The following is a 23,851-nucleotide window of genomic DNA, read 5'->3' on the forward strand; positions in this document are numbered from 1 at the left end:
ATAGACACAGTGGTATACAAAAGTTTGGGCACCCCTGGTCAAAATTGCTGTTACTGTGAACAGTTCAGCAAGTTGAAGATGAAATGATCTCCAAAAGGCATAAAGTTAAAGATGACTCATTCCCTTTATATTTTAAGCAAAAACAATTTTTTTATTTTCATCTTTTACATTTTCAAAATTACAAAAAAGGAAAAGGACCTGAAGCAAAAGTTTGGGCACCCTGCATGGTTAGTACCTAGTAACACCCCCTTTGGCAAGTATCACAGCTTGTAAACACTTTTTGTAGCCGGCTAATAATCTTTCAGTTCTTACCTGGGGGATTTTCACACACTCGTCCTTGCAAAAGGCTTCCAGTTCTACAAGTTTCTTGGGCTGTCTTGCATGCACTGCTCTTTTGAGATCTATCCACAGATTTTCAATGATGTTTAGGTCAGGGGACTGTGAGGGCCAGGGCGAAACCTTCAGCTTGTGACTCTTGAGGTATTCCATTGTAGATTTTGAGGTGTGTTTTGGATCATCGTCTTATTGTAGGACCCATCCTCTTTTTAACTTCAACTTTTTTACAGATGGTGTGATGTTTGCTTCCAGAATTTGCTGGTATTTATTTGAATCCATGCTTTGCTCGACCAATGAAATGTGCCCTGTGCCACTGGCTGCAACACAACCCCAAAGCATGATCAATCCACACCCATGCTTCAGAGTTGGAGAGGTGTTCTTTTCCTGGAATTTGGCACCCTTTTTTCTCCAAACATATCTTTGCACATTGTGGCCAAAAAGTTCTATTTTGATTTCATCAGTCCACAGGACTTGTTTCCAAAATGCATCAGGCTTATTTCGATATTCATTTGCAAACTTCAGACGCTGAATTTTGCGGCTAGGACGCAGGAAAGGTTTTCTTCTGATGACTCTCTCATGAAGGTCATATTTGTTCAGGTGTCGCTGCATAGTAGAACAGTGCACCACCACTCCAGGGTCTGCTAAATCTTTCTGAAGGTCTTTTGCAGTCAAACAGGGGGTTTTATTTGCCTTTCTAGCAATCCAACGAGCAGTTCTTTCAGAAAGTTTTCTTCATCTTCCAGACCTCACCTTGATCTCCACTGTTTCTGTTAACTGCCATTTCTTAATAACATTACAATCTGAGGAAACAGCTACCTGAAAACACTTTGCTACGTTCTTGTAACCTTCTCCTGCTTTGTGAGCATCAATTATTTTATTATTCAGAATGCGAGGGAGTTGCTTAGAGGAGCCCATGGCTGTTGATTTTAGGGACAAGTTTGAGGAGTCAGAGAATTTATACAGCTTTGAAATCTGCATCATCTGACCTTTCCTAACGAAGAATTTGAACAAGCCACAGCTCAATAAGCTAATTAAGGTCTGGAACCTTGGTAAAAGTTACCTGAGAACTCAAATGTATTGGGGTGCCCAAACTTTCGCATGGTGTTCCTTTTCTTTTTTCACTCTCCAATTGTACAAAACAAAAATAATACACACATCTTGCAGAAAACACTGAAATGTGTCGTCTTTACCTTTATGCCTTTTGGTGATCAGTTCATCTTCTGCTCACTTAACTATTCACAGTAACAGACATTTTCAGTAAGGGTGCCCAAACTTTTGCATGCCACTGTATATATAAACACACACACACAATGGTGCTTGAAAGTTTGTGAACCCTTAGAAATTTCTGTCAAAGTATTCTTTTAGGATGACCAAGTATAATATTTTTGTCTCATGTGTTTAACTGGGTTCTCTTTATCTACTTTTAGGACTTGTGTGAAAATCTGATGATGTTTTAGGTCATATTTATGCAGAAATATAGAAAATTCTAAAGGGTTCACAAACTTTCAAGCACCACTGTGTGTGTGTGTGTGTGTGTGTCACACCATGGGATTTTTGTACCAGATGCTCTGTTTACAGAATGTGTAGAAACAGTGTTGAAAAGCGCACCGTTTTTGCACCGTTTTTGCTGTCTGATCCAGTAACTATGAATGAATAATCACCTCAATAGCGCCCCTCCAGGATACATTTACCATTTTTAACATCCTCCATGACTGTATTGGACTGAGGCTGCTTCTAGAGGACTTGAGACAGGGAATCGTTTTAATGACTAACATGTAGTTACTGTCCACAGCCGGAAATGAGTCAACACTCAACTCAACAGCATCCATTCATCGTACATGTACTGACTGATTCTGAGTCCAGCCCTGTGTCCAAAATCGCTCACTTGTTCACTACTACCTACTCACTCATCTCATCTCATTATCTCTAGCCGCTTTATCCTGTTCTACAGGGTCGCAGGCAAGCTGGAGCCTATCCCAGCTGACTACGGGCGAAAGGCGGGGTACACCCTGGACAAGTCGCCAGGTCATCACAGGGCTGACACATAGACACAGACAACCATTCACACTCACATTCACACCTACGCTCAATTTAGAGTCACCAGTTAACCTAACCTGCATGTCTTTGGACTGTGGGGGAAACCGGAGCACCCGGAGGAAACCCACGCGGACACGGGAAGAACATGCAAACTCCGCACAGAAAGGCCCTCGCCGGCCACGGGGCTCGAACCCGGACCTTCTTGCTGTGAGGCGACAGCGCTAACCACTACACCACCATGCCGCCCCTCCCTACTCACTATATAGGGAATTACTATATGGAGGACTATATAGTGAGCTTATTGATAAAATTAAAAAACACTTACGGACACTAGTCCGTCGCGCTGGTATTTACGTCATTACTGTCGCACAATTAAAACGTGCCAGATCAGTCAGCTGGTGGGTTTTCAAAATAATAAACACATGCATTTATTTTTTTCACGGTCCGGTTTCCATCAAATCGTGCACTCTGATTGGCTCGCGAGCGGTCCGGAATCCTACGATACGGACCCTGGTTACGGACCTTTGGCAACTCGTTCATTCACAACAACAACAAACATAGTAGCAATTTTTTGTCAACATTTATTTTCACATTTCTCAGTGTAATAGCATTAATTTTACAGCATGGATAGCGATAACGACAGTGTTCACAGCGAAAGCGAGTTTTATTTTTGGAAAATTCTGAGCTGATGTAGCTTGTCAAATAGGTTTTTGACGAGCTTGTAGCAGGTTTGTTCTAAATATGGTTTCCCTTTCGGGCGCTCTCATTTTCTGTTAGAATTTGTTAAAATATATATATATTAGGGCTGTCGAAGTTAACGCGATAACGCATTAACGCGATCTCAATTTATCGCGATTTAAAAAAAATCGTGCCGTTAACGCAAATTCTAATTTGGCCCTGCGAGTCACCCGTAGTTCATGTTGAGGCTTGTCGTGCACTGCTTCAATAAGAGTAAGTGTGAGTGATGGAGAAAGGTCTGTTAAACGGGAAGTTTCATTTCAAAAGAAGAGTGTGATTGAGTTGGTTTTGGTATGCACTTTGCAGTTCTAAAATACTTTTGCAAAGTGAGATGTCAGTATGCTGTAGCACTGTGATATGACACTAAATGTCTTTATTGAAGTCCAACTGCAGTTTATTTTTGTTTGCACAGCACTGTGAAGTCCTATAGGCTGTGACTGAATACAACTCCAGCACAACTGAAGTTTTATTTCATTATTTTCTTTTGTCACACATGTCTGAACTGAGACACAGTAGTATGTGACTACATGTTTTATATTTGAGACTACAGCTCCCTAATCCATCACAAAATCCAATTTTGTGTTTTGTATGTTCAGTACTGCCTAGTATGTGAGTGAATAAACTCCCGTACCATTTTCTCTTGTCCCAGCAGTTTTTAACAAGTACTTTTAGCATAAAATGTGTTCACCATTTTAATTGTAACATTTCACTTTAAAAGCCTTATTCATTTACATAGATTTAAAAAAATGCAGTTAATCGCGATTAACTGTATGAAATTCTGAGATTAATCGCGATTAAATTTTTTAATCGTTTGACAGCCCTAATATATATATATATATATATATATATATATATATATATATATATATATATATATATAATTTAACGGCTTAAGTTCGGTCCGTATGGTGAAATACCGTGACCTCTGCCTTGAAAATACTTTTCAAGACCTCGGTCACGGTATTTCACGATACGGACCTCCCAGCTGGTAAATAAGATATATTTATTTTTTTCGCGGCCCGGTTTCCATGAAATCCTGCGCTCTGACTGGCTAGCGAGCGGGTCCGTATCGTAGGATACGGACCTCTGGCGACTCGCTTGTTCACAACAACAACAAACATAGTAGCAATTTTTTGTCAACATTTGTTTTCGCATTTCTCAGGAGAATAGCATTAATTTTACAGCATGGATAGTGATAACGACAGTGTTCACAGCGAAAGCGAGTTTTACTACCCTGAGGAAGAAGAAATAAAAGAAAAAATTTGAGGATAAAGCTAAAAACCTGTAACTGTTGCTAACGCCGAGCAAAAACATGGCTAAATCCTGAATGACTCCTAGTTGTATAAATAGGGGACTACATAGGCGGCAAAATGTAGTTTTTTTTTCCTGCCATGGAAGTGCACTTGTATACCGAGGAGGAAGCTATCTGCATTACAGCCGTGAATGAGGATTCAAAATGGCGGCTCGGCTCGGTTTTCCCTTTCGGGCGCTCTCGTTTTCTGTTAGAATTTGGTAAAGAAAAAAATAAATATATTATTTACCAGCTTAAAGGACCCATGGCATGGTGGTTTGTTGATACTTTAAACGGGCTCGTGGAGGTTTCCGGATGTTATATCCACAGCCTTTCTCGAAATGAACCCTCGGGACGTAAATATAGCCTCCTGGGAGAAAGCCCCATTTCAGCGCTTTTCCCAGTGCGTCGTTTTGCTAATGAGAAGCAGGAGGCAGGGAAGGGTAGAGGGTGGGGGCGGGCCATGGGGGGCTTGACCAAGCTGCGCACACACATACTCGCTGCTATCAGCGCCTGTAGCCACGCTGCTAAGACAAAACCCCGTTCTCCCTCGGACTCCTTTCGTAAACTCAACGTGACAGAGAACAGAGTGTGAGAGTTTTCGGAGTGGTAGTTTACGAACGTATAATACCCTAGGCTTGAACACGCACTCCATAACCAAAGAGGATAGAAGCAGCAACTACAGCAACATATCGCTTATCCAACAGAAGACATGCATTGCAGAGCAATAGTCAAACATAAGCTCATAAGTTACAGTCAATTTCCAGACTAAACTCAGTTTAACAGAGCATGCTGCATGCTCTTTAGTTTTGTAGCGCAGATTACCTGGCTAACTGCAGGAAGCGGTTAGCTGCACAGCTAATGTAGCCATTGCTAGGCTAACGCACCGATTTTAAAACACGGCAAAACGACCAGTTATACACTTACTTGTTCGGTGTTTGTGGCTGACGCGGCAGGGATGCTTGGTACGGACCCAGGCTTCAGTGACAGTTGATGTGCAAAATCTGCCCTGTACTGTCCCAAGTTGTGGAAACATTCATCAGGAAAATGCTTCCGACAAACATACACCATCTTAGGTAGACTCGACGGCGTATTATTGGAGTAAATAAAATTAAGCCACTGCGTCTTCAGGGGCTCTCCCGTCGGCAGTAAAAACAGACTCCTTTCTGTGTTGTCACATCCATGTACAGCGCAATTTCCATGTTTCGCTCGCTTAAGTGATGCCATGTTGTTGTGTCCTCTATGGTCTCCTCACTACAACTGGGCGGGCAATCCATACAGTGGGTGGGAATCCAGAGGGGGGGGCGTGGGGATCATCTCCCTTGCTGACGTAGTAAAGGGAAGAGTTTATCAACGCGCTGTTTTGACGCGCCATTCTCAAATGTTGGGCATAGTTTGGTTTACACATTATGACATTTCTAGCCACTGGGGTGACTTAAGAAGGTCAGAGGAACTCATTTTAACGTTAAAAAACCTCAGAAAGTGAAAATTTCATGCCATGGGACCTTTAAGGTCGGTCCGTATGGTGAAATACTGTGACCTCGGCCTTGAATACTGACCTCGGCCCAGAGGGCCTCGCTCAGTACTTTCAAGACCTTGGTCATGGTATTTCACGATACGGACCTCCCAGCTGGTAAATAACATGTATTTTTATGATAAATACATATTATCCTGAGCGTATTTCCCACATTAATCAATGCAAAGTACCTGCAGCTTTCATTTTTTTTTTAAATCAAGGCTGAATACATTCTTCTTTGTTGCTGCCTTTTATTAAATCAAATTTGAGGCTTTTAATTTGATTTCTTTCAGCGCGACCGCAGTGCATGATGGGATATATTGCTTTGGTTAGTGATCGTTGTTGTACACTCCTTTTCGTGATGCATTGTGGGATACTTTGAGTGCACTATATAGGGTGTAATAATCCTCATTAAGGTTTCGGACAGCACTACAAAATGGCGTCCTCACTATATAGTGCCCTATATAGTGAGTAGGGAGCGATTTCGGACACAGGGCTGGTCTCCATGTTTTCTTTCAACACTGCTTGTTCAGAGGTTAGAAAGAATAAAAACACATTTTATGACTGACTATCTTGTATCAACAACAGTTCTAGCTTTGTTAGTAACACTTTGTCCAGGTAAAAGTTGGTCCCAGGTTAGAAACAGAGTATCGGTGACTAAGGGTGTATTCAGACCAGGATAGTTCGATAGTTCACTTGCTTTGGTCCGAACCAAATGTTTTTTTTTTATTTTTTCATTTTGGTGCGGTTCGCTTTCACACTGTACATTTTAGTAAGCGGACCAAAATCTGTCAACAAAGCCACGCGCCCTGAGGTCGTTCAGCTATTGGTCAGAGACGACACGCGCACAAAGCGTTAAGTTCAAAAGTAGTCATGGAGGCTTTCCGTGCTGTTATTCTTTTTAATGTCATCAAAGCTATATGTTTTTTCCAGTTTTTACTGTTTTCACAATTGTGCGATTACTATGCTGTTGCACAAGTAATTTATCAACGACGACGACAAAGGGCAAGGCGGCTACGGAGGATAGCGCTGATGAGCGCACATCATGTTGTGACAGTTCTGGCTCTTCACGCAGTAGATGAATTTCTTTTTTGCGTCGCTAGTACCGCCACTTTTTGAAAGAATGTCCCTGATTTTAATGTAGGTCTGATGGAGTTTCTTCACTTTTAGTCGACATTGTTCTGGGGAGCGCGTGAACCCCTTCTCCTTCATTTTCTCACTGAATACAGCAAACACGTCGGCATTTTTGTGTGTTCTCTCCAAAAGCTCAGATATGTGGACATCTGCCCATATATCCACAAGGGTACGCGTTTCTTCCTCGGCCCACGTTTGCCCCCTACTCATTTTTTGTACTCGCCTACCACTGGTGACTGAACAACCCTTGACGACCGAAACAGTGTTTGCACTTTGCGGTGGAGTGTCAAGACTCTGTTTCCCATAATGCTCGACAAACGACGGAAGCTCCCGAGGTACAAAAAAGCAAAACTGTCGGATTAGGTCCGGTGTGCTTTCACACCTCCAAAAGATCCGCACCAGGGTTCCTTTGGTCCGGACCGAGTCCGACCTTGCAGCTCGGTCTCGCTCCGCTTGTTTGGTCCGGACCAGAGTTTGGTGGTTTGTATTCAGACCAACACAAAAGGTCCGGACCAAGGGAAATTTGGTTTGTTTGGTCGTTTGGTCCGGACCAAACAACGTAGGTGTGAATACGCCATAATATTCTGACATAATCGGCACAGTGTGAAGAATAAATTCGGCATGGCGCCAACCCAATCAATGAGTCATCCGATTAAATTACTAAAATTATGGATTAAATCCAAAATTATGGATTTGTTTTGCAAATCCACAGTAAAAGTAGTGTCATTCTGGTCCAGAAATACACTTTAGACCTCACTGAAACATCATGGACAAGCTTTTTGAAAGCTTTCTGCCTGGAAAATGGACCATTTTGGGTTGTGCACACAAGATTTCATGTCAGATTTACAGGAACTTCCCTTGGTCCAATTTCACTTTGGTTTGTATTTCCTGCATACGGAGGCTTGGTCATGTAATGCAGTAGGTAGAACTCAGAATCCATCATCTGAGCATCTGGTATGAAAATCTGGTGGACTGACGCAAATATATATATTTTTAAAGCTAGACTGCCTTGCAGATTTTTCAACTGTAGGTCATAAAAAGAATTTTCCCCGACACCTGGTTATTTTTGTTTAGTGGATCGAAAGCTACTGAATTCGAATCGCAGACTTCCAATTTTATTAGTTTTTTTAAAAATTGAACAATTAATGAATTTAAGGCCACATGGCCCTAAATTCTCCACTATTTCTTCCTGCTTCATCATGACCCAATACAGGATACTACGTCATGTATCACGTGGTGGGCTTTCCCTGTTCGTGCAAGGCATTGTGGGATACAAATTTGAAATAGGAGAGAACAGTGGCGGACGTGAGTGTGCGAATGAAACGTGAAAGACTGACTAACGGAAAGTGAGAAGAAAAGACGTTATGTTATAAACGAAGGAACGCAAACGCAGGACCAAACTACTAAATATCGGCGGTCAGCGAGCACCTCAGTGCGATCAGCTGTTCGTTTAGCGACAGAATGATGGAACTGTCAGTGCACGGTCAAAGGTAAACCTGCGCATGCGCACGCACACATGGACTTCCTCTGTCTGCTTGACTGCGCAAAGCGAGCGATTTCATGCACATTATTTGCTCGGGAATCTCCTCAAATTAAATTACTTCCCAGCCACAGAACGGCCTGAGGGTTTTTTTTTTTCCCAGCTATTACAGAAATAAACATGTATCACAATGACCAAATTTCAGAGGGAACTAAATTTCACCGTTTTTATGAAATCGAAAGGCCGTCTCACTTTCATGAGTATAGTCTCAGTCTTAAGATGGAGGGTTTTATGTGTGAACTATTATTAAACTGTGTATAACAGTGCCATGAATTAATAAAGATAATTAAATCATTTATTGCAGTTATCTCTAGAACAATTAATCTTCAGCTACAGTTTCATGAAAGTGCTCAGGCCGACGTTGCTCCATCCCCGGTCTGTCTCATAGCTGAGCCTGGTAACGTGGCAGATCATTAGAGGGCAGTGGAGCGGAGGTGAACTTTATTTGTGGTGGCATAAATCACTCTGACACGACTCCAAACAAGAGGAGGAGGGGGATGGCATGGGGAGAGGAAGAATGCTATACACAGGTCACAGAGAGGCATAACTCAGTCTGTCCTTACAGTCCTGGCACACTATAAATGGACACACACACACAAGTTCACTCCATCAGGGAAGATGCACTCATTGCTCATGCTTCCTGTTTCTCTTGCACGTGATTCAGCTCTTCTTGTCTTTATTTGCACACGTCTGACTCTCAGTGAGTTTCTGAATCTGAATGTGCAGCATATTTGCTTTATGTGTGTGTTTCTGTTCCCATAAGGAGTCTACAGCGTCTGCAGTGGTGTCCTGCAGTCAAGAGAAAGAGAGTGTCCCAGACAAGGGTCCACCCAGTCCTGTGAAATCTGAAAGAGAAGCCTTGCTCGTGGGTATGTGTTGAACTTCCTGTTGAACTCTCCATTCTGATTGGTCGATTCATTTTCTCTAACAGCAGCTTTGACAGGAATCCGATTTCAACCAGATTTGAAAATCACTTACAGTATAATTGTCAGCGTGGTGAAGCTTAAAGGAACAGTCCACCGTACTTCCATAATGAAATATGCTCTTATCTGAATTGAGACGAGCTGCTCCGTACCTCTCAGAGCTTTGCGCGACCTCCCAGTCAGTCAGACGCGCTGTCACTCCTGTTAGCAATGTAGCTAGGCTCAGTATGGCCAATGGTATTTTTTGGGGCTGTAGTTAGATGCGACCAAACTCTTCCGCGTTTTTCCTGTTTGCATAGGTTTATATGACCAGTGACATGAAACAAGTTCAGTTAAAAAAAATTGAAACGTAGCGATTTTCTATGCTATGGAAAGTCCACACTATAATGACAGGCGTACTAACACCTTCTGCGCGCTTCGACAGCGCATTGATATCTGAGCTCCGTATCAATGCGCTGCCGAAGCACGCAGAAGGTGTTAGTACGCCTGTCATTATAGTGCGGACTTTCCATAGCATAGAAAATCGCTACGTTTCAATTTGTGTAACTGAACTTGTTTCATATCACTGGTCATATAAACCTATGTAAACAGGAAAAACGCGGAAGAGTTTGGTCGCATCTAACTACAGCCCCAAAAAATACCATTGGCCATGCTGAGTCTAGCTACATCGCTAACAGGAGTGACAGCGCGTCTGACTGCGTCTGACTGACTGGGAGGTCGCGCAAAGCTCGGAGAGGTACGGAGCAGCTCGTCTCAATTCAGATAAGAGCATATTTCATTATGGAAGTACGGTGGACTGTTCCTTTAAAGCTGTTCCTTTAAGTTTTCCGTCACAGGAAGTCTTCAGGACAAGGCATTTAATCTTTCGGGTTGTCCCCCCCTCAAATTTGAGAGAGAAAAAAGCAAGGTTGGTCCGAGCCTGTTCATAGCTGCAGAAACTAATTTGTTTCAGGGACGTTCCAGAACTCTAAACAGATCGAAAGTATGATGTGTCATTCTTTAATCAATAAGAATTGTTCGCGTCAACAAGATGAATAAAAGACTTGTGCTGTTTGGTGAAATAATAAACTTCAGGGGAGTAAAAGCGGTTACTCTTCCTCTTGTCGAACCCTCTGTTGATTATTTTCCTGTGACTGTGCATCATGTGATCACTTTCTCAAGCAATAGAAGTGATATTTACATGTATTTATTTGTTTATTATCTATAGTGATTGATAAAAATCTATGTTAGGCATGCTTGAAACTGGTATAGCCGGTCCTGATTGCTACTTGTTTTGGTGAAGTTATAGTGTCATGCAAAAGTTTGTGCACCCTTGCTTAACCTTCCTCTAGTGTTAGGGTCGGCACCGACCCGTTTTTAGGTTTAGCATGCATAAAAGTACTACATAAATGTGTTTATTGCATCAAGACTTTTTGACTTTGTCAGGAACTTCTATTTAAACAAAATAAAATCCAAAAAAATAATTTTACTAAATTATAAAATGCTCTGGTGAAAATTGTGACCTGTGTGTTGTTAGGGTCAATTTCGACCCAGTTAAAATATAAGATTATAAAGCAATAATAGATGCCAAAACTGAAATCATAAACACACAGTCAGCCAACAGCCTACAGCCAGCTCTTCCTCCAACCACTTGATCTTCAGTCAGGGGCTTTTCTCTTTGCCTGTTTGACAGAACAAACAAAGACAGACATGTCCAGGCATGTAAGGCCAATTGAGTTTAGAGTTGGTGACTTGCAGAGTACACATCTCCAATTTACGGCATGCAACAATGAGAAGAGGACTGAATGTAAGCCAAGCTCTGGATCATATCTTTGCTGATAATGAGGCAGAGGACACAGAGCAGTATAGCGATAGAGATGAGCAGGTCTCTGAGGAGGAGGATGTGGCGTATCAACCGGAAGACACAGACACATCTGATCAGTCTGATGAGGTGAGGTGGTCACCGGTGCTGAAGCTGCTCCTGCTGAAACATTCAGATCCAAAAGTGGCAACATCTGTTGGAGCTCAGTACCTCCTGATGTACATGGCAGGACAGCTGCTGCAAATGTCATCAAAATGACCCCGGGATCACAAGGTTTGCTGTGACGAGAGTAAGTGACATCAAGTCATGTTTTGATCTGTTTATGCCATTGTCACTAAAAAAAAAGTCATAATTGCTATGACAAACCTTGAAGGGAAAAAAATCCATGGCAACATGTGGAATGACATTGATGAGGAATGCCTGGATGCCTACATTGGTGTTCTTCTCCTTGCTGGAGTGTACAGATCCAGCAATGAGGCCACTGATGCCCCTTTTCCACCAAAGCAGTTCCAGGGCTGGTTCGGGGCCAGTGCTTAGTTTGGAACCAGGTTTTCTGTTTCCACTGACAAAGAACTGGCTCTGGGGCCAGAAAAACCGGTTCCAGGCTAGCACCAACTCTCTGCTGGGCCAGAGGAAAGAACCGCTTACGTCAGCGGGGGGGGCGGAGTTGTTAAGACCAACAACAATAACAAGACCGCGAAAGATCGACATTTTTAAGCAACGAGAAGCAGCAGCTGTACAAACGCAAAGTCATCCATTATTATTATTGTTGTTGTTGTTGCTGCTGCTGCTTCCGTGTTGTTTTTGCGTCGATATTCGCGCCAAGGTTTATGCAAACGTAGCGACATAACTGATGTATACAGCGATGTAATGACATATACAGCGACGTAACTGACGTATACAGCGACGTAATGACGTGTCTCCTCTTAGCACCGCGAGCTATGGAAAAGCAAACTGGTTCTCAGCTGGCTCGCGAGTTGAATGAGTTGTGAACCAGCACCAGCACTGGTTCCGAACCAGCCCTGGAACTGATTTGGTGGAAAAGGGGTATGATAGTATCTGGGACGCATCGACCGGCAGGAATATTTAAAAAAAAAAAAAAAAGACTTGTTTTTTGCACTTTTCTTGAAGTAAATATATATGGGTCGAAGTTGACCCGAAACACCATAGATGTTACTATAGTTGATAATATTAAAATTATTATTATTATTTTTTTACATTTAAGAGATGTGATCTAATACCCCTCAGTAATAGTCAGGTAACAGAACAACCTTTTATTTGTTTACATTATTCTCTTGAGGTTCATTTGACCACTTTTTTATATTGAAAACGAGGGGTATGCTGTTAAAAGAAAGGCCCAGGGGGCCACAACAAAAATATTAAAACCAATCTTTTCATGGATAAGGGAGCCTAACAAGGTAACCAAGAGGTAAGAAACAAATTGGATGATAAATAATTGTTTTTAGGGTATTTTATGGCTGATTTAAGACACGGGTCAAAACCGACCCGTTAACATAAGAGATAGTAACAGAAAGCTAACACCAGAGCAAGGCTATAATGTCTGTAACTGTGATTTAGTTAAGTGAGCAGAAGATGAACTGATCGCCCAAAGGCAGAAAGGTAAAGATGACATTTCTTTAATATTTTCAGCAAGATTAATTTTTATTTCTATCATTTACAGGTAGAAAATGCAAAAAAAAAAAAAGAAAAGGGCCTGAAGCAAAAGTATGACAGCTTGTAAACGCTTTTTGTAACCAGCTAAGAGTCTTTAGATTCTTACTTGGGGGATTTTCACCCATTCGTCTTTGCAAAAGGCTTCTAATTCTGCAGGATTCTTGGGCCGTCTTGCATGCACTCTTCTTTTGAGATCCATCCACACATTTTCAATGATGTTTAGGTCAGGGGACTGTAAGGGCCATGGCGAAACCTTCAGCTTGTGCCTCTTGAAGTATTCCATTGCAAATTTTGAGGTGTGTTTCAGATCATTATCTTATTATAGGATCCATCCTCATTTTAACTTCAACTTGTTTACAGATGGTGTGATGTTTGCTTCCAGAATTTGCTGGTTTTTATTTGCCTTTCTAGCAATCCAATGAGCAGTTTTTTATTACTTTGCACATGACAGAGTCAGCGGGGCGAGGTATTGTAATCAGTGCGGTTTGTTTGTTTGTTTGTTTGTGTGTCTGTCTGTTAACAATCTAGCGTCTAGACCAGGGGTGGGCAATTATTTTTTCCATGGGGCCACATGAGAAACAGAAAATTTAGTGGAGGGCCGGACCAAAAGGCTGAACTAAATTCTGCATAATATTAATTGTATTTCCTTTATATAAAGCAGTAAATAACATTTGTTTTTACAAGCTGCTAAGACTGGTAAGAGTATGGAAAAAACGAGATTGCCTTCCAAAAAATGTCATTTATTCAATCAAATTTCCCAAAACAATGGTTAACAAAATGTGAACGTTTGTACCATTTTTTTTTTAGTCACATTCACCCCAAAACACAATAAAGACATCACAATATTGTCTTTCTACTCCAAATATCAAGCAAGATGCATCATATTATAATAATGATGCCCACATTTGTAGTTTAATCACCTCATTTGGTGCTTTTCGCCGGAGATCGGCTCCGGCGCCTGCTGGTGACGTCACACGATGTGATTGGCTGGACCGTTTGAAGGATGACGTACAAGTTTGTGGTTGGTCTGGACAAATTACGGAAGTAGTTATCGCGGGATTAGGTTTCGTGGGATTTCATGTCACGCGCATTGCGTTTTTGTTGAACACAACTTCAAAATAAAAGCAATGCACATTCAGTCCATGCATGAGGTAAAATTAGAAAATGCGTTTATTTTGTAATTTCTCATTAACCTTACGCGGGCCGGTCAGAATGAACCAAAGGGCCGGATGCGGCCCGCGGGCCGTAAAATGCCCAGGTCTGGTCTAGACGGTTACACCGATTGACTTCAGATTTTCAGGGTAGGTGGGCAATGGTCCATAGATTACCTGATTAAATTTTGGGGGTAACTGGGTCAAGGTGAAGGTCAAGGTCACCAGAAAGGTCAACTTTTTGGTCAAAATAACATATTTTACATTATAACTCAAAAACGGTTGCCAATAGACAGATGTTTACTATTATGAGCATACAGGAACCCCCAGATGGCCTTTCATTTGGCACCATGATCTTTCACCTTGAGTGGCCTTGAAAGGTCAAACTCAAGGTCACGGATTTTCAGAGGGCTGTAACTTAAAAACGGTTGATGATAGACAGATATTTACCATTATCAAGTTATAGGAAGTGCCATATGGCCTTTCATTTGGCGCCATGATCTTTGACCTTGAGTGACTATGAAAGGTCAAACTCAAGGTCATGGGTTTTCAAAGGGCTATAACTTTAGAATGGTTCATGATCGTCAGATGTTTACCATTATCAACATTATAAGAGTTAATTATATGGGCTTTCAATTGCCACCATGGTCAAAATAACATTTTCCATTATAACTCAGAAACGGTTGCCAATAGACAGATGAGCATATAGGAACTCCCATATGGCCTTTCATTTGGCACTAAAACAAAATAAACCATTATGTGAGATTGAGCTGAAGAGTTTATGGTATAAATTTATATTCAATAGTAGGTCTCAGCTTGGGATTTTTCGCTCGTGACATGAATGCAGTGAAAAGCGAGCTGGGCGAGTCCTGTTGGATTTTAACAGGGCGTGGGAACTTCGTGCATCGACATTATAATAGACTGTATTCCCAGACTGCACTGTAGACTACATGTAAAGGGTGTGTGCCATCTTTTTATGTTTATGGTATCGTTAACACACATGTTCACAAGCCAAAATGATAAGATACTGCAGCAGGCTTACTGCATGTACACACACATGTCTGCTGTCCGGCTACTGCTCGTATTCATTAATAGGGTCTCCCTGTACTCACTATACCCAGCGTATGTACATGGTACACGTGCCGTTTTGGGGGTGAGCCTCACTTTGATTTTTCCGACAGTGGCTGGATAGGTCTGTGAGAGATGTTGATTTTTGCAACGGCTCTGAAGAAAATCTGCTTGTTTATATTCAGCGCTGTCTTATGTGGCCACTGACATTCCCTCAGTGTACCTGGGTATATTCACTGTATTTACAGTGAATACACTGAATGTCCTGAGCAGGAGCTCAGATTGCAGTTGCTAAAATAGTAACAATTTATTGATTATAAGGTGTTTTGTGGTTATGTGATTTGTGTGTTATGTTCTCCACATATACCTGCAACTCTGACAATATCATTTTCAGTGACTAATAAAATGGTTTTGAAAGTTCATACTTTTAAAACATATTTTTGATATGCTAATTTTCTTTTAAGAGAGTTAATTTACAACATGTCTCTGACAGTTTAAAATACATCTCTGGGTATTTAAAAACTGCAGAGCTTCTGGGGGCCTCTGCCGGACCCCGGAGCCCCAGCCTTACTGGGTTCACCCCCCCCCCCCCCCCCCCCCCCATTTTCCTGGATCCACCCCTGTGATTGGCCAGACCTGTGTTCTTTACTGTTATTACACTTTATTTCATGGACTGATGTAAACTAGAGGTCTGCGCGGGACAGAATTTTCAGTCCCGCTCCCGCATTGTGCAGTCCCGCTCCCGCTCGCTCCCACAAAGAATTATGATTTTCAGTCCCACTCCTGCCCGCGCCTGCCATATTTTGTCCCGCTCCCGCCCGCAAATCCCGCATGATGCAGACGTTCGCGTTATTTCTCACGAAAGTTCTTGTCATTGGCTTGGGGAATTAAACATGCTGAGCTTAGCTGAGCTCTCCACTGACCGATCCTTCATTTATTGCAAGTTTATTGTTTAGACTCTGACATTCTGCTGACACATTCCAAGTTGAGCGCTGCATGCGCTCATGATTGACAGCTCTCGCTTTGATTGACAGCTGTCGCTTTGCTCACTCGCACACCCACTTCCGAGTCTGTGGCGTTATGATTCCAACCGCGATTTCATTCTCCTCTCATATGAAGTGCTGCGCAACCACAACCAGCTCCTCAGATTATACACTGTCTATTTCTAGCTTTAAATTGAACAATCTGTGCGATACACAGTCCTTTTTAATACTAGTTAATACTTGTACTTTTTAATACTAGTTAATAGTTAACACTTTTTTTAAATACGTTTTAATACTTTTTAATACTTAGGACTAATACTCTCGACTTTTTAACGGTAAATGTACCTCTTTTTAAAGCAGCACTTACTTCTGAAGCACTGTGAGCTTCACTAGAGGAGCTCTGCTCTTCTGCCATGATCGGAGATCTCAAACACGGAAGAGCGGAAAGGAATCGGAAACGTACGCGAGATTAGACCACATCCGCAAATTTAGGCATCTTAAAATGTTTTTATTAATGCCAAATAAAATATCCAGCACAAATTATATATGATAGACATAAATTAATAATTTATAAATTTTATTTTAAACACGTTTTTAGTTAGCAGGACTGCAGCTTATCACCTCTCCTGCCCGCGCCCACATTGTGCACTCCCCCTCCCGCCCGCGCCCGCAATGAGCTTTCAAAATTTGTCCCGCGCCGCACTGCTTTGCGTCGGGTCCCGCAGGACTCCCGTGGGAGTCTAATGTAAACCTCTCTACTGACAAGTGTTTTGTTCATATTTGATGTTTCTCATTTTTATAGTTTTTTTATTACAACCCCGATTCCAAAAAAGTTGGGACAAGGTACAAGTTTTAAATAAAAATGGAATGCAATAATTTACAAATCTCAAAAACTGATATCGTATTCACAATAGAACATAGACAACATATCAAATGTCGAAAGTGAGACATTTTGAAATTTCATGCCAAATATTGGCTCATTTGAAATTTCGTGACAGCAACACATCTCAAAAAAGTTGGGACAGGGGCAATAAGAGGCTGGAAAAGTTAAAGGTACAAAAAAGGAACAGCTGGAGGACCAAATTGCAACTCATTAGGTCAATTGGCAATAGGTCATTAACATGACTGGGTATAAAAAGAGCATCTTGGAGTGGCAGCGGCTCTCAGAAGTAAAGATGGGAAGAGGATCACCAATCCCCCCAATTCTGCGCCGACAAATAGTGGAGCAATATCAGAAAGGAGTTCGACAGTGTAAAATTGCAAAGAGTTTGAACATATCATCATCTACAGTGCATAATATCATCAAAAGATTCAGAGAATCTGGAAGAATCTCTGTGCGTAAGGGTCAAGGCCGGAAAACCATACTGGGTGCCCGTGATCTTCGGGCCCTTAGACGGCACTGCATCACATACAGGCATGCTTCTGTATTGGAAATCACAAAATGGGCTCAGGAATATTTCCAGAGAACATTATCTGTGAACACAATTCACCGTGCCATCCGCCGTTGCCAGCTAAAACTCTATAGTTCAAAGAAGAAGCCGTATCTAAACATGATCCAGAAGCGCAGACGTCCTCTCTGGGCCAAGGCTCATTTAAAATGGACTGTGGCAAAGTGGAAAACTGTTCTGTGGTCAGACGAATCAAAATTTGAAGTTCTTTATGGAAATCAGGGACGCCGTGTCATTCGGACTAAAGAGGAGAAGGACGACCCAAGTTGTTATCAGCGCTCAGTTCAGAAGCCTGCATCTCTGATGGTATGGGGTTGCATTAGTGCGTGCGGCATGGGCAGCTTACACATCTGGAAAGACACCATCAATGCTGAAAGGTATATCCAGGTTCTAGAGCAACATATGCTCCCATCCAGACGACGTCTCTTTCAGGGAAGACCTTGCATTTTCCAACATGACAATGCCAAACCACATACTGCATCAATTACAGCATCATGGCTGCGTAGAAGAAGGGTCCGGGTACTGAACTGGCCAGCCTGCAGTCCAGATCTTTCACCCATAGAAAACATTTGGCGCATCATAAAATGGAAGATACGACAGGAAAGACCTAAGACAGTTGAGCAACTAGAATCCTACATTAGACAAGAATGGGTTAACATTCCTATCCCTAAACTTGAGCAACTTGTCTCCTCAGTCCCCAGACGTTTACAGACTGTTGTAAAGAGAAAAGGGGATGTCTCACAGTGGGAAACATGGCCTTGTCCCAACTTTTTTGAGATGTGTTGTTGTCATGAAATTTAAAATCACCTAATTTTTCTCTTTAAATGATACATTTTCTCAGTTTAAACATTTGATATGTCATCCATCTTCTATTCTGAATAAAATATGGAATTTTGAAACTTCCACATTATTGCATTCCGTTTTTATTTACAATTTGTACTTTGTCCCAACTTTTTTGGAATCGGGGTTGTATTATTTATTCTCATTATTATACCCCCCTCCAAAGGAGGGGGGGTATACTGTTTTTTTTTTTTACCTCTGTCCGTCCGTCTGTCCGAAACACCCTTTTTCTCAGCAACCATAAATCATAGCCACTTGGTACCAAACTTCAGCTTGGGGTTCTATACCGTGTCTACCGTTTTCAGGTCTGTCCCACATCGACTTCCTGTTTACCGACGGAATGTATTTTTGAAACAGGGTGGATTTACAAAATTTCGTCACACTTTTCTCGGCAACTACAAATCACAACTGCTTGATATTTGGTCCTGACCTTCAGCTTGGGGTTCTATACCGTGTCTACCGTTTTCAGGTCTGTCCCACATCGACTTCCTGTTTACCGAAGGAATGTATTTGCGAAACAGATTTCAAGAAGCAGAATGCTATTTCAGAATGCCAGTTTAGCAGGATGCTATTTGAAATCCCTGGAGAGAGACACGGCTCTTTACTTACTTGTTTCAGGGTTAATTATTTGTTGAAGTCAACATTCATAATAAGTGTCCTATTCCTTCGATCGCTTGCGTTCTGATATACGTGAGAGTGGTGGAGGGATACGTACTGTCAGTGAGCAGTAGCTCACAGTTGATCTTGTTTATTTACATTTTTGAGGACCCTTCTGTAAATCACTCTGTGACGTTGGCATCCTCAGTAAAGATCATCATTCATTCATTCATTCATTCATTCATTCATATCACATCATCCTCACAATCCTTAGGATCACTGTTTTGTTTTATGAATGCAGTGTTACATGAGAGACTGGAGGTGAAGTGGACTTTGTATAGGTGGACAGAGGACAGAGAGAGAGAGCTGGCATGTTGTGTAACACACTGCTGTCTGCTGATGATCTGGTTAAGGAGTTAATGGCCTGTTCTTGCATGATCCTCTCTATGAGGACACAGTGTGTTCAGGTCTCTCTCTCTCTCTCTCTCTATGCCCTTCTCTCTGCTCATTCTCTCTGTCAGCCTCATTTTAACTGACATCTTCTTTGGTGATGAATTGCAGTAAGTATAAGGGAGAAAGAAAGCTATTTCCCGCTCACCAATTTAACTCATTCCACATGAGGAGTCACCGTTCTCTTGCTCTCCTTCCCCACACACTCACTCTCTCTCTCTCTCTCTCTCTCTCTCTATTTCCTTCGTGTCCTCGAGAAAATGGAATAAAGAAGGTCCTCAAGAGCCGTGAACAGCTGAGAAACCTTTATCAAATCCTGTATGAATTTTCACAGAGAAATCTTCCGGAGCAAAGACATTAACCAGACTAAGCTCCATGGAACTATAGATGATTATTTTTACTCCTCAGTGAATATTAGGTTCATCATTTTGTATCATTTTCTATGGAGGTGCAAGTAATTTAATGGAACATGTAAATGAACACGAGGTTGAAAGGACTAAAAAATATAAAACATCCATCAAAACGCCTCCTAGGAGAGATTTTGGTTTGTGGATGTAACCATGAGCCTTACCGTATATACAGTAAATGATGTCCAGATTTATATATTATATGATTTCGGGATGATGTTAACATTTGTCTAGATTTTAAAACCAGCTTCTGGGTTTGTGTCTACAGTGCATCTTTTCCACATTTTTCATTCTTACAACTTGGGTCTGAAATGACTGTCATTAGGTCATGAATCCACACAAAATCATCCATGATATTGCATAAGTGTAACTCAGTATAATGCTCCCACCACCATGCTTCATTATGGGTAATGATCGTGTTCTCAGGCTGATGATCAGTGTTGGGTTTCTACCAGCATTTGTTTCAAGTTCAGTTTTGTCCCTGATAACTCAGGCAAAGGTTTACGCAGTTCGAAACACGTCTCGTGCAATTTTGCTTTACCCCCAATGAGCGGATGAAATCATCTTATTTCTGAGCGAACGTGGATGCTCGTCATTCAGGGAGTGTGTCCACAAAACACTGCAGAGTCCCTTACCAGTTCCCACGACAGCAAGATAACCTGATCACCTGCTGCTTTATGTCACTGTGTCTGTGTCACGTTAGCAGTGATGGATCATACAGAGATTTGAATGGAGACAGGTTTTACAGTGATATGTGAGCTAGTAATGCATGTAAGAGCTCAGAATCAGAATCACTTTTATTGCCAGGTACGTGAACGCACACGAGGAAATTGACTCCGGTTTCACTTAGCTCTCATATGCCGCTTTTCCACTACAAACGCGGCTGAGTCGGGCTGAGCCGTGCCGGGCTGAGTCGAGCTGAGCGGGGCTGTTTGAGTTGCATTTCGACTACAACCGCGCTGAACCGTGCTGGCTGGAAGTGGGTGGACACATTGGGTGGAGTTAGCGAAAGTGGGTGGACGTCACGTGATGTCATTAAGCAGCGCAAACAGTGACATCAGTGACCTTTTAAGCGGTAGTCTCACGACCCGGATAGTAAACAATAAACATGGAGGACATGGAGTCGTTAGTGTTGCTGGTCTTGGTGCTGTGGCTTGTTGTCACCGACAACGCCAACAGATACTGGCAAGAGCGTATAGATGAGGTGAGGCGCATAAAGCTTCAGAAATTCTCGTAATTCGTAATTCTTCTTCTTCCGGGTTTACGGTGTTTGCAGATCCCAGCGCGCTCGCGGGGCGTGTGTGGGCATGTGAGGACACTCCTCCTCACCAGTCAGTGCACAGGGGAGTGTCTGCTCACGCCCCCAGCCTCACTCGGCTCGGTTTGGCTCGCTTCAGCCCCACTCCAAAACCGTGCGAGTTTTAGGGGCTAAGCAGGGCTGAAGCGAGCTGAGTCGTGCTGTTCTTTGGTAGTCGAAACGCGAGCCGTGTCGGGCTGAAGTGAGCTGAAGCGAGCTGAAAAAGGGTAGTGGAAAAGGGCCATTAGTACAAACAGATTAAAAAAAAAGCATAGACAAAAAACAAAATGCTATGTACATAAAAGGGTAAATATACAGTATGTATAGACAAGGAGATATATATATATATATATATATATATATATATATATATATATATATATATATATATATATATAATTTTTTTTTAATCTTTTGGTGCAAAATGGTGCATAGTGCAAGGATGACTTAGTAAATATAAATATACAGTGTGCACAGAATGACGGTATGAGTGTGCAGATATTTCACAGTTGATGTTAACGATATTTGAGTCTGGGTTTAGCTGTTCATCACAGAGACAGCCTGAGGAGGAAAAAACTGTTCTTGTGTCTGGTTGTTTTTGCGTACAGTGTTCTGTAGCGTCTCCCAGAGGGGAGAAGTTTAAACAATTTGTGACCAGGGTGTGATGGGTCTGCAGAGATGTTACCTGCCCGTTTCCTGACTCTGGACAGGTACAGGTCTTGGATGGAGGGCAGGCTGACACCAATAATTTTCTCTGCAGACCTTATTGTCCGTTGCAGTCTGTTCTTGTCCTGCTTGGTGACCGATCCAAACCAAACAATGATGGAAGAGCAGAGAACAGACTGAATGATGGCAGAGTAGAATTGTGTCAGCAGCTCCTTAGACAGGTTGAGCTTCCTGAGCTGGCACAGAAAGTACAACCTATACTGGGCCTTTTTGATGATGGTGACTGTGTTGGTCTCCCACTTCAGGTCCTGGGAGATTGTGGAGCCCAGAAACCTGAAGGTTTCAACAGCAGTCACAGTGTTGTTGGTGATGGGCGGCAGGGGGGGGCTCCTCCTAAAGTCCACTGTCATCTCCACAGTTTTGAGCATGTTCAGCTCCAAATTGTTCTGACCGCACCAACAGACCAGCTGTTCAACCTCCTGTCTGTATGCAGACTCCTCACCGTCTTGGATGAGGCCGATGACCGTTGCGTCATCTGCAAATTTCAGGATTTTAACAGACGGGTCTTTTGAGGTGCAGTCATTGGTGTAAAGGGAGAATAGCAGTGGGGAGAGCACACACCCCTGGGGGGTGCCAGTGCTGATAGTCCGGGTGCTGGATGTGATGCTCCCCAGCCTCACCTGCTGCTTCCTGTCAGTCAGGAAGTTTATAATCCACTGACAGGTGGAGGAGGGCACAGTGAGCTGGGTGAGCTTGGTGTGGAGGATGTCTGGAATGATGGTGTTGAACGCCGAACTGAAGTCCACGAACAGGATCCTGGCGTACATCCCTGCAGAGTCAAGGTGTTGCAGGATGTAGTGCAGTCCCATATTGATTGCATCATCTGCTGACCTGTTTGCCTGGTAGGCAAACTGCAGGGGGTTCAGCAGGGGGTCTGTGATGTCCTTCAGGTGTGACAACACCAGTCTCTCGAAGGACTTCATGACTACAGATGTGAGGGCTACAGGCCTGTAGTCATTCAGTCCTGTGATGGTGGTTTTCTTGGGAACCGGGATTATTGTGGAGCGTTTGAAGCATGAGGGGGCTTCATACAGCTCCAGGGATCTATTGAAGATCTGGGTGAAGATGGGGGCCAGCTGATCAGCACAGACCTTCAGACAGTAGGGTGACACACCGTCTGGGCCGGGTGCCTTCCTGATCTTCTGTCTGCGAAAAAGCTGACAAACATCCTCTTCACAGATCTTGAGTGCTGGTGTGGGGTCAGAGGCGAGAGGAGGCAGAATAGCAGGGGGTGTAAATGGGTCTTTAATGTCGGGGGGGAAGGTGTGAATGTGTCAAATCTGCAGTAGAACACATTCAACTCGTCAACCAGTTGATGGTTCATTGCAGTGTTGGGGCATGGTCTCCTGTAGCTGGTGATATTCTTCAGGCCTATCCACACTGACGCCGGATCGTTGGCTGAAAGGCTGTTTTTGATCCTTTCAGCGTTGCTCCTCTTAGCTGCTTTCACCTCTTTCGTCAGTGTGTTTCTGGCCTGTTTGTACAGGACTCTGTCCCCACTTCTGTAGGTCTCCTCCTTGGCCTGGCGAAGCTGCCTGAGCTTTGCAGTGAACCAGGGTTGTTTGTTGTTGTATGTGCGGAAGGTCTTGGTGGGCACACACACATCCTCACAAAAACTGATGTAAGATGTCACAGTATCAGTCAGTTCATGCAGGTCTGAAGCTGCAGCCTCAAAAACACTCCAATCAGTGCAGTCAAAGCAGGCTTGTAGTTCCACTTTGGCCTCATCGGACCATCTCCTCACCGTCTTGATTACAGGCTTAGCAGATTTCAGCTTCTGCCTGTAGGTCGGGATAAGTTGTGTTGTGTTTTTCTGTTATTTTGAATCAGTTGTTTGATGTCGGCTGTGATATAATTTAGCTTTTCTGGTACTTACACTCAAAAGCCACTTTAA

At 42.7% G+C, this 23,851-nt stretch overlaps 1 protein-coding gene across 3 annotated transcripts in view; it reads left to right on the forward strand.

The window, feature by feature from the left end:
• enox2 (ecto-NOX disulfide-thiol exchanger 2) overlaps window positions 1-23,851 on the forward strand; it is a 766,926-nt gene that overhangs the window by 706,011 nt on the left and 37,064 nt on the right. For all 3 annotated transcript variants that reach the window (XM_060915209.1, XM_060915211.1, XM_060915210.1), the window contains one exon: window positions 9,356-9,461. In XM_060915209.1, coding sequence (XP_060771192.1) covers window positions 9,356-9,461 — 106 coding nt within the window. The remainder of the gene's footprint in view (window positions 1-9,355; window positions 9,462-23,851) is intronic.

Source organism: Neoarius graeffei, chromosome 2 (assembly GCF_027579695.1).
Source record: "Neoarius graeffei isolate fNeoGra1 chromosome 2, fNeoGra1.pri, whole genome shotgun sequence".
Lineage (NCBI taxonomy): Eukaryota > Metazoa > Chordata > Actinopteri > Siluriformes > Ariidae > Neoarius > Neoarius graeffei.